This window comes from Nannospalax galili, unplaced genomic scaffold (genome assembly GCF_000622305.1).
Source record: "Nannospalax galili isolate Female #2095 unplaced genomic scaffold, S.galili_v1.0 scaffold405, whole genome shotgun sequence".
In the NCBI taxonomy this organism is placed as follows: domain Eukaryota; kingdom Metazoa; phylum Chordata; class Mammalia; order Rodentia; family Spalacidae; genus Nannospalax; species Nannospalax galili.
This window is the reverse complement of record NW_008354532.1, coordinates 4,577,938-4,595,953: the sequence shown is the minus strand read 5'-3', so window position 1 is coordinate 4,595,953 and position 18,016 is coordinate 4,577,938. Positions and strand designations below refer to the sequence as shown.

At 40.1% G+C, this 18,016-nt stretch overlaps 1 protein-coding gene across 5 annotated transcripts in view; it reads left to right on the top strand.

Moving 5' to 3' along the window:
* Positions 1–18,016, top strand: part of Gpat3 (glycerol-3-phosphate acyltransferase 3) — a 70,477-nt gene that overhangs the window by 47,339 nt on the left and 5,122 nt on the right. For 4 of the 5 annotated variants that reach the window (XM_017802853.2, XM_017802854.2, XM_029555334.1 and 1 more), the window contains exons 5-12: positions 3,223–3,297; positions 3,821–3,910; positions 5,615–5,708; positions 11,799–11,914; positions 14,088–14,143; positions 15,207–15,292; positions 15,909–16,037; positions 16,274–16,353. In XM_017802853.2, coding sequence (XP_017658342.1) covers positions 3,223–3,297; positions 3,821–3,910; positions 5,615–5,708; positions 11,799–11,914; positions 14,088–14,143; positions 15,207–15,292; positions 15,909–16,037; positions 16,274–16,353 — 726 coding nt within the window. The remainder of the gene's footprint in view (positions 1–3,222; positions 3,298–3,820; positions 3,911–5,614; positions 5,709–11,798; positions 11,915–14,087; positions 14,144–15,206; positions 15,293–15,908; positions 16,038–16,273; positions 16,354–18,016) is intronic. The other variant, XM_029555336.1, reaches the window with a different exon arrangement.

The following is an 18,016-nucleotide window of genomic DNA, read 5'->3' as shown; positions in this document are numbered from 1 at the left end:
TTGTCTTTTAGAGATGGTCTCCCTGTAGCCCCAGCTGTCCTAGAACTCACTATGTCAACCAGGCTGGCCTTGAACTCACGGAGATCTGCCTCCCGAGTGCTGGGATTAAAGGCAAAAACCACCATGTCCGGCTTTTTCCACTTATTATTATTTTTTCTTGGGATTTGGTTTTTTTTTAAATAAAAATTTATTGAGAATTTCATACATGCATATAAGGTGTTTTGATCAAATCCATGCCCACTCCCACCATATAAAAGGTCTCATGTAGCCCAGGATGGCCTTGAACAAATTGCTATGTAGCTGAGCATAGTCTTGAACTCCTGATCCTGATCAGAGCTCTTAGATTATTCTTTTTTTTTTTATGGTGCTGAGGATTAAATCCAGGGCCTCATGTCTCATGTATTCTAGGCAAATGCTCTACCATTGAGCTACATCTATGCTATCCCAGATAATTATAAGACTTCACATATGAATTATCTATTGTGTCCTCATCTGTTCCATTCATCAGGCAGTATATCCAAGGTAATCTGAAAGAGAAGTGAGAATCTCTATAAGAACTTGAAATGCACTCATTAGTTGGTTAGCTTTTACCCTGTTGTGTGAGCCTAAAAAATAGCATCACAATTCAGTTATTTAGTTTCAACTGAACTAACACGCATAAATATCTATGTGTCATAAAATGTTTTGGAAAAGAAAAAACAGATTAGGGGCTGGAGAGATGGCTCAGCAGATAAGGTGCCTATTCCAAGATGGATGACTTGAACTCAGTCCCCAGGACCCACATGATGAAAGGAGAGAACTGACTCTCAAAAGTGTCTTCTGACCTCCACTGGCACATAGTCACACACATACATAACACATGCATGTTTACAAAATAAATAAATAAATAAATAAATAATATAACAAAAAAGAAAAAATAGATTTAAGATAATCTGAGAAGTATTCAAGAACAAAAATAAAATGGAAAAATGATCAATCCTTTAAAAAATTATTTATTTCAATTTTATTTGTGCTTTATGTATATATGTCTGCCATGTATATGCTTGGTTCCCAAAGAGGCCAGAGGGCATGGGATCCCCTGGAACTGGAGTTATAGATGGTTGTGAGCTGCCATGTGGGTGCTGGGAACTGACCCAGGGTCCTCCGTAAGAGCAGCAAGTTTTCTTAACTGCTGATCCATCTCTCCAGCCCCGTCAACCTTACTCTCACTATGCAGTCTACAATGTGAAAGTTTTGGTAAACCTATAGTTGTATGATTCTACAGACTATCCTATAATACATTTTTGGACAAAAAAGCTCTGCTGTTTATTGACTCTTTATCCTCTGGGAAAATTATATAATTTTCATCTGTGGAACAGGGGATATTGGTAATATCCTCATACAGTTTTGGAGATGATTAAATGCACTAACTATAGAAAGTACCTAGACTATTTATGCCTGGCAGGCAATGGTAAAACCTAAGATGGGGTAACAATTTTGTGCTTTCAATATCTAGCCAGAGAGTAAAGACAGATACATAGAAAGTGTAGGTAGGCTTGTCCATGCAGAGGGTTATTGTTCTTTACCCTTACCTGGCAACTACTATGACTTTTGCAGACCAATAGAGTCCTGAGGACTCTGTGCTGGTGGCTCTTTGTAGTTAGGTTGCTGATAGACCCACAAACATTCAGCAAAGCATGGCACAGTTATGTTGAGAACAAGACAGAAGAATGAGGGAGGGCAATGAGATAATCTCAAGTCTCTGCTTTTTCCTTTGACAAAGTAAAACGTTTTAAAGAATCTTACTAGGCTGGGTGTGGTAGCGCAAACCTTTAGTCTCAGCACTTGGGAGGCAGAAGCAGGTGGATCTCTGTGAGTTCAAGGCCAGCCTAGTCTACATAGTGAGTTCCAGGCCAGCTAGGGCTACAGGGAGACTCTGTCTCAAAAAACAAAAACAAAAAATCCAAAAAAAAAAAAAAAAAAAAACAGACAGCAAAGAATCTTATTAGTATGATTAAGCTGTTGATCTTTGCCTTCCTTTTATCTAAATCCTACTTATTTAGAAAGATGTAAAACTTCAATCTTTTCTTTTTGAGTAGTTCTATGTACATTTCTAGAAATGACAGTTTCCCTTGTAAAGCGATTGGAGTGTGTATGTGCGTGTATAAATTACATTTATTTACTTCATGTGTATATGTGTGTGTGTGTGGGGGGTGCATATGCCACAGCATGTAAGTGGAAGTCAGAAGACAACCTGTAGGACTTTGTTTCTGTTTTCACTGTGTGGGTTCTGGAGATTGAGCTCAGGTGTCAGACTTGGTGGCAAGTGCCTTTATCCTCTGAGCCATGTCTCTGGTCTAGCATGTATATTAAAAGGACTTTTTTTTTCTTTTTTTTTTTTTGGTCTTTTTGAGACAGGGTCTCCCTGTGATACCAGCTAGCCTAGAACTCAATATGCAGGCCAGGCTGGCCTTGGATTCACAGAGATCTGTCTGTCTCCTGAGTGCTAGGATCAAAGGTTGGGGATGTAGCTCAGCTGTAGATCGTTTTCGGGAGGTCCAGGGTTTGATCCCAGGCACAGCATCAAAACAAATTGGCCTGTGGAGGTGCACAGCTACAACTTCAGCACTATAGAGATGGAGGCAGGAGGATCAGGACTTCAAGACCAGCCTCGGCTATATAGGGATTTGAGGGCAGCCTCAGATACTTGAGTCTGTCTCCAAAAAATAAAAAGAAAGAAGAAATGTGTAAAGAGATTAGAGGTTTGAGTTATTTTTAACCATACTAAGGGACAAAACAAATGTTAGTTTTGCATTAAAGGACCCCTATATGGCGAGATTCTTGTTCTTATGAAAGGGCCTTTCAATGTATTCCCTTCACTAGTGCTCTTAACCCTTTGATGACCACTTAGATTGTGCTTGACAGTTTGAACAAATTCCAGGCTACCACTGTGCATCTATAGAGCAGTTACACGTATGTGCTTATTTGTGGCTTTCAAACTTGTATCTATTTACAAAATTATTTTGAAATTTGACTTTTTTCTCTCAAATGCACCAAAACATTGTAAAGAATTACATCAGAATCTATAGAATCACCAAATAGTTTAATAACTGCATCAAGTTCCATAATGTGGATGCTCTACAACTTACATTTCCCTTATTTATGACCCTTTGAGTAACTATACTTCAGGCCATTTCCCTCTCTTCAGCAGATGTTTGCAGTGGCTTTTCTTTTCTTTTTCAGGGTTACCCTGGCCTTCATTGGGATCAGTTTGCTGATTATAGGCACAACATTGGTGGGGCAGCTGCCGGACAGCAGGTGAAGTGTTTCCTTTCCTCCAGTCATAATAGGACTGTCCTTTTTCCCCTAGCTGTGTCTACAAAGCAATAGTTAGTTCCCTAGGTATCGCATTAATTTTATGGTCTCAGCCTTCTTCCTAGAATTCTCACTTTTCATCATACTTTCATACAAATGGAAAGTTGCTTTTTCAAAGGAGAAATGAAAGGAACAAAGAAACTGGACTGAGGGACCCAAAGAAGCAATGAGAGTGTTACTGTCAGGTTCAGGAGGCCGAGACCAGAGACCTTCAGCTGATCTTGATTAGGACTTTTTCATAATCAAGTGGGGTGGGAGTAACTTTCCAATTCTAGCTTTGACTAATTCTCCTGCTAAGTTGAACCTTTACTACCAAATGCATCATCAAAACTGTAAGAATAGAACTGTGCTTATTCAGTTCAACAGAACACAGGATGCTGCTGTGAACAGTGCATTAAAGCTTTTATTGTGTTGTTTCTTAGAAGTACCCAGAACCAAAGAATAAAATGGTTTCTTTTTCATTCAGCCTCAAAAACTGGCTTAGTGAGCTGGTTCATCTGACTTGCTGTCGCATCTGTGTGCGGTCCCTCTCTGGCACCATTCATTATCATAACAAGTGAGTGTCTGGGCGTCCCTGCCCACCCTGCTGGAGGTAGATCCAGCAGGGAGCAACAGGTGTAGGAAGGACTGGAGGTGGCAGGTGGGGTCCGCAGGCTTTGGCGTGTTCAGTGCTTCTTCAGATGTCACAGACAACAAAGCATGTTTGCGCAGGGATATTGAAACAAACTTATCAGTGCTTCACAGTTGGGCATTTATGGTGTGCAGATGAGTTTCCTTGGGCTATTTATAGGGGGTGGGCACTGATCCTACAGATGAAGTGGAGGTTAAGGGTTATACAGGTTTAAAGTCAGGTTTTGAGCTGGGACTGTTTTGAAAATCATGAAGCTGGCAGGCTGGTGGGTGGTATGGTGGAGGCTGAGGCCTGTTTTCTACTCTTAGCCTTGCCTTTTCTAAAATGCTGTACCTCGTCCTTAAAACAAAATACTGCATTCTGTTCCCCTTACCCCAATCAGAGAATACAGGTAGCTAGGGAAAGTCATTAGCTAAATGAAAATATTGTCTTTGCTTTTGAATTACTTTTATGTGAATTCAACGTTATTTTAAAGAACAATATTAGTATTTTCTGTTTGAGACAAGTCATGGCTAGTCTGGAACTTGTAGCACAGCTGCCCTTGAACTTCTGCCAGGCTTCTTGCCGTGGCTTCCTAAGTTTTGGGATTACAGACATATGCCACCATGCCTGAGAACATCATAATTATGAGTTCTAGAGTAAGCTCCCCCTCCCCCGCCCCTTTGAGTCTGTCTCGTTTATAGAAGGAAGACTTCTTATCACTTTGTTTTACCAGGTGCTACCAACAGAAAATCCTCCTTAAATGTTTAGGAGTTGGTTGGGTGTGATGGTTCACACCTGTTCTCTTAGCATCTGGGAGGCTGAGGCAAGACGATCAGAGGCCAGCCTCAGCTACATAGCCAGTGTGAGGCCAGAGATCTCTCTACAGAGATCCTATCTCAACTGTGGGAGAGAAAGAGAAAACTAAATTCTATGATTTTGTGATGCAACTGAGTTTTGCAACACAGACTGGACAAAGGATGCTGTCAGAAGTGTGATCACAGGAGATACCCACTCTAGAAGAGGTGCTTTTGTAACACAGGTGCTCACTGCTTGTTAGAAATGCTTCTCATTTTAAGAAGTCATTCTCTATAGAGGCCCAAGCACAAGTTCTTTGCTTTGTTGATGTCAAGTGCTAGTTTATCTTTGGGGCAGAGATGGGACAGAGATGGTCTTGTTGGCCAAATTTGGCCTCCCATCAGTCTTATTGTAAATAAACTTTTTGGAACATGGTCTTGCTCATTCATGTCCATACTGTCTGTGGCCGCCTCAGTTGCAAGGCCAGTTGAATTAATTAATTGTAATGGATATTGTGTGGCTGGTGAAGCTTAAAAAATGTGGTAGAAAAAGTTTGCCTCTGACCTCTGCTCAAGAAAGATAAGGAAGAAGCTGTGGTAAATTTACTGTAGATTGCCACCAAGACATTAGATGTCATACTTAGGACAATCAGCAAAATACTGAAAGTTATGATTAAATTTGTGAATTAGAAAGTCATAGCCACCCACCCCTCATATCATAGCATGGAGACAATGTGTTAAAGATGGACCTATGTCCTACAAACTTTAAAAGGTACATTTTAAAAATAAAATGAGTCTTGTTCTTCAAAATAGCGGTGTGAGGTTTGGTACTTACACTTGTTTGTGACCACAGGCAATACAGACCCCAGAAAGGGGGCATTTGTGTCGCCAATCATACCTCTCCCATTGATGTGCTGATCTTGACCACGGATGGATGCTATGCCATGGTAAGGGCAGCTCAGTGATATTTCTAATATGTGTGTCTGAAGGATTGCTGTCATTTTATTGGCAAATTAGAAAGTTAGCGTCATATTACACCTTTGGCTAGGTCGTAGTTCTGTGTTTGTATAGGCTATGTAGTATGTTTATGTGAGGAGCAAATAGTGCAAGAAAAAGAAAGAAAATGACTGATAGTAAACAACTAAAATTCAGAAGTGCCTGAGCTTCGTAGGACATTAGAAAGTTGATTTTATTTTGCTTTTAAAGTCTGTGCCATGGTTTAATTATACTGTACCAAATTAAAGTCATCCTCTTTAGAGTTGTACAAATCCCTATCTAGCCTATTAGTTCTCCTTTCAGGGATAAGTGCAATTAAAAAAATCTGTTTCTTTAATGAGGATCTAGCAAGGAAGACAAATGTTTATACCATAGCCTACTTCTCAGATCTTGTCCACAGCTTCCCAAGAAAGGAAAGGAAGAAAGAACAAGCTAACAGTAAACCACAAAACCCACAGTAAAACCAAACCCTAAAATACTTTTTCATGGGCGGGAGCAAAAACCACATTCTACCATCTTTTTAAATTTTTTTTTTTATTTTTTATGTTCATGAATGTATTGACTGCATGTGTGTAAGTGTACCCTGTACCTGTGGCATGCAATGCCCACAGAGGTTAGAAGAAGATGTTGGATCCCCTGGAACTGGAGTTACAGACAGTTGCTAGCCACCATGTGGATGCTGGAAATCAAACCAGGTCTTCTGGAAGAGCAGCCAGTACTTTTTTTTTTTTTTCTTTGTCTTTTTGAAGCAGGGTCTCCTTGTAGCCCCAGCTGTCCTGGAACTCATTATGTAGACCAGGCTGGCCTTGAACTCTCAGAGATCTGCCTGCCTCTGCCTGCCTCTGCCTCCCAAGTGCTGGGACTACAGGCGTGTGCCACCACGCCTGGCTGCAGTCAGTGCTCTTAACCACTGAGCCATCATCTCTCCGGCCCCCTGATTTTTTTTTTTTTCCAAATCTTTTGTTTTCTATTACAAATTTGTCAAGATTTCTTGCATCTCCTCTATATTGTGTCAATTCCAGATGATAACTCAAGTTGTCCTTTTCTGCCCGCTGGTTAAATATGTCTCAAGGTAGTGTGTGGAACAGGATGACTGGATAAGTGTTCCAGGATTTTTTCATATTCTCATGGTTTTGGGTTGGGCTGTGAGGACAGCAAGCAGATGGGTTTTGTTCACAGATAGTATAGTATTGATAGTATTTATTTGAAACAGCCTTTGAAGGGAGCCCTCACTGATTGTGCTGCAAGTAGGTGAATGGGAATGCTGTGCTAGTGTTTCACCATCCATGAGTTGTATGCTCAGTAAGAGTTTTGCAGACCTTTGAAAAATTCCTACTTAGTTTGTGTTTATGTGTTATGTGCTGAATTTGTCCAAAACTTTAAATTCAGTGGCTGGGGATATGGCCCAGTGGTAGAACATTTGCCTAGCATGTTCAAAGCCCTGGGTTCTTTCCCCAGCATTGTCAAAAAAACAAAACAAAACAAAACAATTGTCTAAGATATAAATTCAAGCTGGGCATAGTGGTGTATTCTTGCAATCACAGCACTCAGGAGGGAGAGGCAGGGGGATAGCTGCAAGTTTGAGGTCAGCCTGGGTTGCATAGCAAGTTCCAGGCTAAGTCAGGGCTATGGTAGTGAGATCCTGATACATACACACACACACACACACACACACACACACACACCCTGCCACCAACAAAATAAATAAATAACTAAAATAAAATATAAATTCAGATCTATTACTCTTGGGAAAGTAAATTTTAATACATTATTAAATTTATGTCAATTAACAGCTTTTTTTGAATCTTCTTTTTTGAGGAAGCTTTTGGCATCTTTATGAGAAGACATATAGGAATTGATACATATTTAATATTTTTATTTTGTGTGTATGCGTGTATTGCCTGCATGCATGTAAGTACACCCATGTTGTGTATTGCACACTGTGGACAGAAGAGGAGGTTGGATTCCCTGAAACTGGAGTTACAGACAGCTGTTAGCTGCCATGTGGGTGCTGGGATTAGAACCTGGGTCTTCTGCAAAACCCATGGTGGACAGAAGAGGGTGCCGGATCCCTAAAACTGGAGTTACAGACAGCTGTTAGCTGCCATGTGGGTGCTGGGATTTGAACCTGGGTCTTCTGCAAAAACAGCCAGTGTTCTAAACCACTGAGCCATCTCTCCAGTCGTAGGAATTGATTTTTTTTTTTTTTTGTTTTTTGGTCTTTTTGAGATAGGGTCTCCCTGTAGCCCCAGCTGTCCTGGAACTCACTATGTAGACCAGGCTGGCCTTGAACTCACAGAGATCCGCCTGCCTCTGCCTCCTGAGTGCTGGGATTAAAGGCATGCCACTGAGCCATCTCTCCAGCCCTAGGAATTGATATTTAAAAAATCTTTTTGTAGGTTGGGAACCAATAGATCATTATATACTTTGAGAAATAAAAAAAATAACCAGAAAACAATGTACCCATGCATCCTATGTACATGTACATCCTACATACATCATTTTGTGTGTAATTTCAGTGTTTAGGCATCCTTAAAGCCCACCTAAGGACTTTTATGTTGGCAGCCCTCAGTGGTGCCCTGGCATAGGTCTGGACATATATATATCATATGCCTTTTATGTATGTGGACAAGCACTTTCTTTTCATCCACTGTGTCTGAGCTTCTCTGTAATCCAGTGAAATTTGGCCTGAGATTTTATCCTAAGTGGAGAAGCAGAGACCCTGGCAATCCATTTGCCTGTCTCTGTCCATCCTGAGGGTCCCTTTTTCAATATTGCACTGGGGACTGAGTTTCCAGTGTATGAATTCTGAGGGATGTGTTCAAGCCACAGCAACTGTTTAATCGTGGTATTGTGCTTCTGAGACCATAGCCTATTTTTTCTGTGCCCTGGTCAACAAAGAATTGATTATAATTCATTTATGAATGAAGGCCTTAGAATTTTGTTGTCTTCTTGCCTGTATTTGATCACATCTAACTGCAGTTATACTGTTAGCCAAAGTTTATAAATCATACTAACTGCAAAATGTCTATTTCATTGACAGAAACCTAAAACCAGTTACCACTAGTAGAAAACATGAGCTACATATTTGAAAAATGTTAAAGGTCTCCCAATGACTTCTTAATTATTTTTAATTTTAAAAATTAAAAAATATATATTTTGGTATTTTTATTTTATGTGTATGTGTGTATTGCCTGCATGTTGGTAAATGCACCTGTGTCATGCAATGCCTGTGGAGAACAGAAGAGGCAGTTGGATCCCCTGGAACTGGAGTTACAGACAGTTGTTAACTGCCATGTGGATGCTGGGATTTGAACCTGGTTCTTCTGCAAGAACAGTGTTCTTAACTGCTGGCCATCTCTCCAGCCCCTTAAATTTTGTTTTATTTTTGAGGGAGGGTCTTATAGCCCTAGCTGGCCTGGAATTCAATATGTAGAGATCCATCTGCTTCTGTCCCTCAAATGCTGGGATTAAAGGTGTGTGCTACCATGCCTAGCTCCAGTGATAAAAAAATGATTTATTATTATTTTATATTATATTATTGTATGTATCAGTGTATTGCCTACATTGTAGGTAGGTGCATCCATGTAGTGCAGTGCCCCTGGAGTTCAGAAGAGTGCATCAGATCCCCTGGAACTGGAGTTTACCTAAACATTCGTTAGCCATCATGTGGGTGCTGGGAATCAAACCCAGGTTTTCTGCAAGAGCAGCCAGTACTCTTAACCATTAAGCCATCTCTCTACCCCCCCCACCCAGTGCCTTTTTAAAAAATGAATTTATTTTTATTTGCCAAATAAAAGCTTTATATATTTATGGTACACAGCATAATGTCTGACAGATGTAAACACATTTCAAGATGGCTAAATCAAATCAAATAACATTATTTCACTGACTTGTTTTTTGAAGGTGGGGGACATAGGAACTTACTGCATATCCCTGGCTGGTCTGGAACTTTCTATATAGACCAGGCTGGACTTGAATTCACAGAGATCCACCTGCCTCTGCTTCCTGAGTTCTGGAATTAAAGGCATGTGCCATCATGCTGTCCTTTTATTTTTATTTCTATTTCTACTTAATTTTTAAAAATATTTTATTTATTATTATTATTATTATTTTATGTGTATGAGTGTATTGCCTGCATGTCTGTAAGTGCACCCATGTTGTGCAATGCCCAAGGAAGTCAGAACATTGAGTCCCCTGGAACTGGAGTTATAGACAGTTGTTAGCCACCATATGGGTGCTGAGAATTGAACCTGGGTCCTCTGCAAGAGCAGTTCTCTTAACTGTTGAGCCACCTTTTCAACCCCTTATTTTATTTTATTTTTGAACACAGTTTATATATGGGTCTTTCTTACTTTTCACCAACAAATATTTCTATCTTCCTTTCTTCACAAAAAACCTGCTTCCCAACAACATAAATATTTACTCATTTTCTCAGTCCTATAAATACATCTAAAATTGTATTCTCCTGTTTAGTACATAAGTGAATTGCTTCACATGTTTAACACCAAAAACCCGGATGTAATTAAAAAAATTTCAGGCTGCTCTACAGTTCTTGATAATCTATCAGTCCATCCAAGATGGAGTGTTGTGGGCAAATTCAATTTTTTTATGGTGTCTCAGAGTTTTCCATTTCATTTAGCCTTGCTCTTTTATTGATTTGAGACACAATTAGGCTCATTTGCTTCTGACCAATTTCAGTTTCTTCCCATATCTTTGTTGGTTAACATAGGGATAGTAACATATTTCTAAATGTCAAAATGAAGTGAAAAAGAAAAAAAGTGTCACTCTTCCATGTCCACTCTCCTCCATTCTTTCCTACTGCGTAGGTTCTCATCTTTATTGTTTGGCTATCCTTTCTTATTCTCATAGGGATAAAAAATGCTTATATTTTATTTCCTTTTTAGATGCTTATTTGTTCTGTTGCATTTGTCATTTACCGTCTCCTGGAAATCACTTATCTGTCACAGAGATCAACCTTGTCCTTTGTTCAGTGGCATAGTGCTCCATTGTGTTATATGAACCATTCTTTATCCAGTTTCCTATATTTAGACATTTAGGCAGTTTTGAATATTTGTAATAAGTGTAGCCAGTAATCTTGTACATAGGCATTTTCATTTTGCTGAAGGTATATTTTGGGGGTACATGGCTGGAAGAGGAATTATTGAAATGAAGGATAAATGAATATGTAATCTTGACAGATGGTGCCCACTCCCCTTACTCCTTTACCCCACAGTCAAGGTGTGAGAGTGTTTGTTTCCGTTAGGCTTTAAATTTTTCTTTAATTTTATTTTATTTATGTGTATGTATGTACATGGTTTCTATTTGTGTGAATGTATGTGAACATGTGTTTGGGTACTGGTGAAGTCCAGAAGAGGGCATCAGATTCCTTGGAACTGGATTTACAAGAATTTGTGAGCTGGGGCTGGAGAGATGGCTCAGCGGTTAAGAACACTAGTTGTTCTTGCAGAAGCCCTGGATTCAAATCCCAGCATCCACATGGCAGCTAACAACTGTCCATAACTCCAGTCCCAGGGGATCTGATGGCCTCTTCTGACCTCTGCAGGCATTGCATGACATGGGTGCATTTACCTACATGCAGGCAATACACACATACACATAAAATAAAAATAATAAATAAAATTAAAAAAAAAGAATTTGTTAGCCACCCTACATGGGTGCTGGTGTCCAAAGTCTAGTCCTCATGATTTAGCAGCAAGTGCTTTTAACCACTGAGCCATCTCTCCAGCCCCAGATCTCTGCTTTTCAAAGCTAGGGGATTCCTAGTGTAGCAGTATAATGTAAAATTCATAGGTGCCACCAAAGAATGCTTTTGTTTGTATTTGGCTTTTTAAGTCTTCTGATCAGATTTAGAATTTCAGCAGTCAGTAGAAGGTAGCCAATCATATTTCTGAGGGGGATAAAAATTCATAGACTTTATTGATACATAGCCACCTTTCCATTCCCCAAGAAAAGAAAAATCCTGGATTTCTTTGGGTAGCGGTGCCGCTATATTTTACTGTTTCTTCTGATCTCTTTAGGTTGGCCAGGTTCATGGTGGACTGATGGGAGTTATTCAGAGAGCTATGGTCAAAGCTTGTCCACATGTTTGGTTTGAACGCTCGGAAATGAAGGATCGACACCTGGTAACTAAAAGGTGAACTGCACTCACACAGTATTCACTGGATTAGCACAAAAGCCCATCAACTTGGGTCTTTTGGCCAAAGAAGGGGGGCGGGGGTGGGGGACTAAAGCTTTATTATAGATCTACTTGCAGCTGGATTCATCTGTGAGGCATTAGCAAGACTATAATAATAACAATTCTGTAGTCATCACGGGATATATGAATGGATTGGAAAGTTCAAATGTCTGTCTTACTGTGCTTAGGTAAAGCTACCTACCATGGTGCTAGGATTACAGTTGTGGACCACCATGACTATTGAATCTGGTTTTTTTTTTTGAGACAGGGTCTCCATGTAGCCCCAGCTGGCCTGGAACTCTTTCTGTAGACTAGGTTAGCCTCAATCTCAGATCCACCCTCCTCTGCCTCCTGAGTGTTAGGATTAAAGGTGTGTACCACCCCACCCGGTAGCTGCTGAACTTTTAACGTTTAAAATTACCACCTTGAGGCTTAAATAATTGATAGCTATCTACTGAATAAATATTTGATTGTGAATGATTACTATCACTGAAATCCACCTAGTAGAAGAGCTGATCGCTGCATTGGCAGCTTTCTACCACTATGACAAAACACATGATGAGATCAACCTAATAAGAAAAAGGTTTATTTTGACTCATGATTTCAGAGGTGTCAGTCCATGGTCCCCAGATCCTTATGCTTGGGCACATAGCAATATAATAAATTTTGTGGCAAAGGAAATTTATTTACCTCATGGGTGCCAGGAAACAAGAGAGCTGAGGGGCCAGGGTCCAAATATTACCCTCAAGGGTATGTACCCAGTGACTGACTTCTTTCTCCAAGGCCCCAACCCCTAAAGATTCCATCACCCCTCAGCTGTGTCAGAGGGTGACAGCTAAACCATGTCTGAACACATGACTTTGCAGAACACTTATCCAAACTCCAGCAGATCTTTATGGAAAGGGAGGGAAGGAACTTCTGAGGCTGTGTAGAGAGGAGCCTTCCAGGAACAGAGCTGAGGAACAGCTTTTCCCTGGGGCCTTTGACTGAAGGCTCTCTCTTGCGTGCTTTTATACATCAAAGGCTGCCCATGCTCTTCACGAAAAGCCTTGTCTTTTCCTTTCTACTTCCTCTTCCCCTTTCCTTTCCTCCTCCTCCCTCTGATTTTTTTTTTTTTTTTAAAAAGGACTCACTATATAGCCCAGTGGCTGGTCTTATACTTCTGATCGCTGACCTCATCTTTTGAGTGCTGAGTTTACCAGACCTGGCTTATGCTTTTCTTGGTGAAGTTCAGCCTGGTTCATCTCTGGAGTCGGTCTAGCATGATTCAAATTTCCATTTTTCACATGAGGAAACAGAAATAAACAGAGATAGGCACAAAGCTCATGACTCATGACTGCTTAGAAAACCTTTTAAAGTCTGGGTAGGAGGGCCGGGCTTGGTGCATACCTGTAATCTCTTACATGGTAAGTAGAAACAGAAAGTCAGGAGTCTGAGGTCATTCTTGGCTACACAGCAAGTTCCAGCCCAGCATGAGCTAAGGAGAACTCATCTCAAACAAGTATAGAAACAAACAGTAGGCAGAAAACACTAACAATCATTCACTTTAATTTGAATTCAGAAAATGAAACAGTGCAGATCTCCTTATACTCTAAGAAAGGGAGCTACTTGAGTTGTTCCCTTTTTTTCTCTTCTTAAATCTTTATTTCAACTAGCAGGGTGTGAAGAATACCAAAAAGGACTTTTACCTCTTGCCCCTTTTTTTGGTCTTTTTGGGACAGGCTCTCCCTATAGCCCCAGCTGGCTGTGAACTCATGCAGACCAGGGCGGCCTTGAGCTCACAGAGATCCAAGTGCCTCTGCCTCCCAAGTGCTGGGATTAAAGGCATTCGACACCACACCCAGCTGTACCTCTTGCTTTTTCAAGACCAATTTATGAGGCTAGAGAGAAGGCTTAGTGGTTAAGAGCACTGTCTGTTCTTCCAGAGGACTGGGTTCAGTTCCCAGAACCCATATGGTGGCTAACAACTGTCATGTCATTAAGTCCAGTTCTAGGGGGTCTGACTCCCTCTTCTGGCCTTCATGGGCATTTTTTTGCATTTGGTGTATGTATACACATGTAGGCACAATACTCATACCACAAAAAAATTAAAAGATAAAGATAATCTTATGATTCATATTTTTCCTTACAGATTAAAAGAACATATTGCTGATAAGAAAAAGTTACCCATATTAATCTTCCCTGAAGGTAAGAACAGAGACTGCTTACCAAGCCACAGCTGCTAGTAATAAACTGTCAGTGTGTGAAGAATGCAGTTGCTCTAGGACTGGCCTTAGTACAGCTCCATGCTGCCTTAGAGGAATGAGATAGCTTTGCCAAGCTCTGAGTTTCCTGCTTTCTGGTGAGAAAAGGTAGAAGTCAGGGTACCTCTTTGATTTTTAAAAGTCGTTTTATTGTGAAATTATATGAAACAATGTTGTTTATGTCTTCAGATGTTATACCTTTGTTTGGGGTCAGTAAAATTCCCTAAATTGGCCACTCGGACACTGAGTCTCAGTAAAAAGGAGTGCTTTATTGGAGCCAACTGGTTGGGGACACAGACAGTCTCAGGAGCTGGCTGTACTGTGACACTGAACAGTGAAAACGCAGGGCTTTTAAGCAGAAAAACCACATAAACCACAAAGCAGGGGATGTCCATAAAAACTATACACAGAATAACCACGAAAGGATTGGACCAATCTAGGGCTGATTTCGAGGAACAATCTAGGGTTGATTTCCAGAGACTTTACCTATACAGCCATTGGCTATCTGATCTGGGGCAGAACGTTCTTTCTCTTCTGCCCCAGATTATTCCCATAGAAACCATACACAGATGTATCAGGTATACTGCCATTGGCTAGCTTACCTGGGGTAGAACGTTCTCTCTCTTCTGCCCCAGACCATTTCCATAGAAATCATAAACAGACACCAGGAAAGGGTTTGAACAATGAAGGGGATTTCCAGAGTCAGGTGGACGGCAGCTTTTTCTCAGAGGATAGGGAGGGGGTCTGAGGGGCCACTCTCCTTCACCTTAAATGTGTTGAAATTTTCAACTGTGTGATGGAGTTGTCTCCAGAGAGGGTTTAACAGTAAAATAAAAGCTTGGTGTTAAAATTGCCTGAAGATTTTTGAATTACTTCTTAAGAGAAGATTGACTTGTGAAATGATAGTAAGATCTCTGTAACCCTGATATTTTAAATTATATGAAGGTATTCCTTTTAAAATTTGTTAAAAAAAAAGACTGAATTCCTTACTACCCTCCCACTCCTAGGAACCTGCATCAACAATACTTCAGTCATGATGTTTAAAAAAGGAAGCTTTGAAATCGGAGGAACCATATATCCAGTGGCAATGAAGGTAAGGTTAAAATAGATTTTTATTTATTAAAATTTTTGGATGTATTTATTCTTATGTTTTTGAGTGTTTTGCCTGAATGTATGTAAGTGTATCACCTGTATGCAGTGCCCACAGAGGCCAGAAGAGGGTGCTGGATCTCCTAGAACTTAAGTTACAGATAGTTGTGTGTCCTCCAATTCACTGATTCTTTATATTTTATCTTATTTGTGTTTGTTCTCTCCAGACAGATAAATAGGTAGATTGATGAATGATGGTTAGATAGACGATATGTAGCAGGCATCTATGTTACAGAGGCTGTATTAAGTATTAAGGGTATGGTGGTAGCCGAACAGATATGATCCCTACTTTCACCAACTTTCCAGTTAAGTGTGGAGACAAATATTTAGCAGTTGTGTAAACAATTCTCTTATTATAGCAATCTGGGCTCTGTTTAGCAAAGTGCTTGGTGCTGATTGACGGCATTAGTGGTGCTGGTTTAGTTTTTGTGAAAGAGCCTGTCAAGTGAAGTAACTTCTCTTGGGGTCTGATTGAGCTATTTATCCTACTGCCTGCAAATGCTGACATGGATGAGAGTTACCATGCAATGCTTGATTGGGGTACCTTCTTTTTTTCTCAGTATAACCCACAGTTTGGTGATGCATTCTGGAACAGTAGTAAATACAACATGGTGAGCTACTTGCTTCGAATAATGACCAGCTGGGCCATCGTCTGTGATGTGTGGTACATGCCTCCCATGACCATAGAGGTATTCCTTAGATAATATCATGTTTGGTGCTTTATTTAATCAGATAAAAGTAAGAAAACCTTTGCCTAAAAACCTAGATGTCTGTTCTTCCGAACATCATGCTTTTCTACTTTCTTTGCAAATGGGTCATTTCTTCCTATTGTAGTTAGCATTAGAAAGGAAATAAAATGATTTTAAGACATTTAAAAATATTTAAAATTTTATACTCAGGATGTGTAACTCTTTTATTTAACCAGGAAGGAGAAGATGCAGTTCACTTTGCAAACAGGGTTAAGTCTGCTATTGCTGTACAAGGAGGACTGACTGAACTTCCCTGGTAAGAGAATTTTGAGAAGTTCTATTCTTTTTCAAAGTACATGTATTTAACAAAATCAGTACTAACAATATTAAGCTGGTTAGCTAGGCATAGTAAAAAATTGTTACTCGGTTATTGATTAATTTGTTTGATGTTTTAAAAAATAAGGTTGGGAATATAATGATGGGGATTACAATAGGAAGGCCTATTAGTGTAGGGGTAGCGAAAGAGGCAAATAGATTCTCGTTCATTTTTTGTCTCATGGGTTGTGTGTTTTGTTTAATTTTGTTTGTTTTGAAAAAGAATAGAAGAATAATAAAAAGGGTTACTAAGGATGTTATGATTACGGTTGATCATGTGGATGTATCAAGTTGTGGCATCTCATTATGGGGGCTTGTATTCCCTATCTCTAGCTTAAAAGGCTAGCGCTGAAAGCTTCATAATGCTTAGACTATCGTTGAGGATCAATTTTCAAAGTGCTTTAGTGGCACTATTTCTAGTACAATTGGTATAAAACTGTGATTTGAACCACAGATTTCTGAACACTGTCCATAGAATAGTCCTGGATGAGTTGATGTGATTGTGGCTTGGTTAAGTCATCCTGGGATAGCATCTGTTTTTAAACCTAGGGATGGGACGGCTCATGAGTGGAGCACGTCTTCTGAAGAGATTAATATTCGAATTGGTAGCTCTACTGGTAAGACTACGTGATTGTCGACTTCTAGGAGTCGAAGCTCCCCAGGTTTTAGTTCGGATGTTGGGATCATGTATGAGTTGAAGTTTAGGTCTTCGTAGTCTGTATACTCATAGCTCCAATATCACTAGTGTCCTATAGTTTTAACTGTAAGAGCAGGGTTATTAATTTCATCTATTATGTAAAGGATTCGAAGGGATGGTAGGGCAATTAGAATTAGGATAATGGCAGATGAGATAGCAGCTTTTCTCTCCCACTTAAGCACGGGTAGTCCAGGCTGGTACCCAGCTTGGTCTGCATTGCTCTACCACCCTCAGTAGATGCTTCTACCCAATGTGCACAGCAAATAGCTAGAAGGGAGGATTTAAAAAAAGGACACATATCCATTGGCTACAAGTCACGTGATAACAGATGCAAAGGAAACTGGGCAGTGTAGTTGTGGCTCTGGATGACCATAACCTTAGTTCAAATTTATAGTTCTTTTACTGAAGAAGAGAGGGAGCATGGATTTGGGGCAGAGCAAAGGGTTACTTATAGGCTTGTTTACATTTGACACTAGCTATAATTATATTAGAAAACTTAAAACTTCAAGATGGGAAATAAATATTTTAGTACGAATAGCTATAGCTTGCTGACTTCTTTCCCCTCCCTCTCTCCTTCCTTCCTTCCCTCCCTCTCTCCTTCCTTCCTTCCCTCCCCTCCCTTCCTTCCTTCCTTTTATCTGAAGAAGAGTAGATGTAGTTTTCTACATTAGCCTGAGCTGGCTTAACACAATACCATAGACTAGTGTCTTAAGAGAATTTGCTTTCTCAGAGTTGTGAAGGCTAGAAAGTTTGAGATTAGCATGCCACATATCCAGTTTCTGATGAGGGCTATTCCCTGTATTAAAGAAGATGGCCTTCCTCAGTGGCTTGCATGATCTCTTCTTTATGCATCCGTGGAGAGATCAAGCTCATCAAGCCCTCTAATCATCTCCCCCTCCCCCCTTCC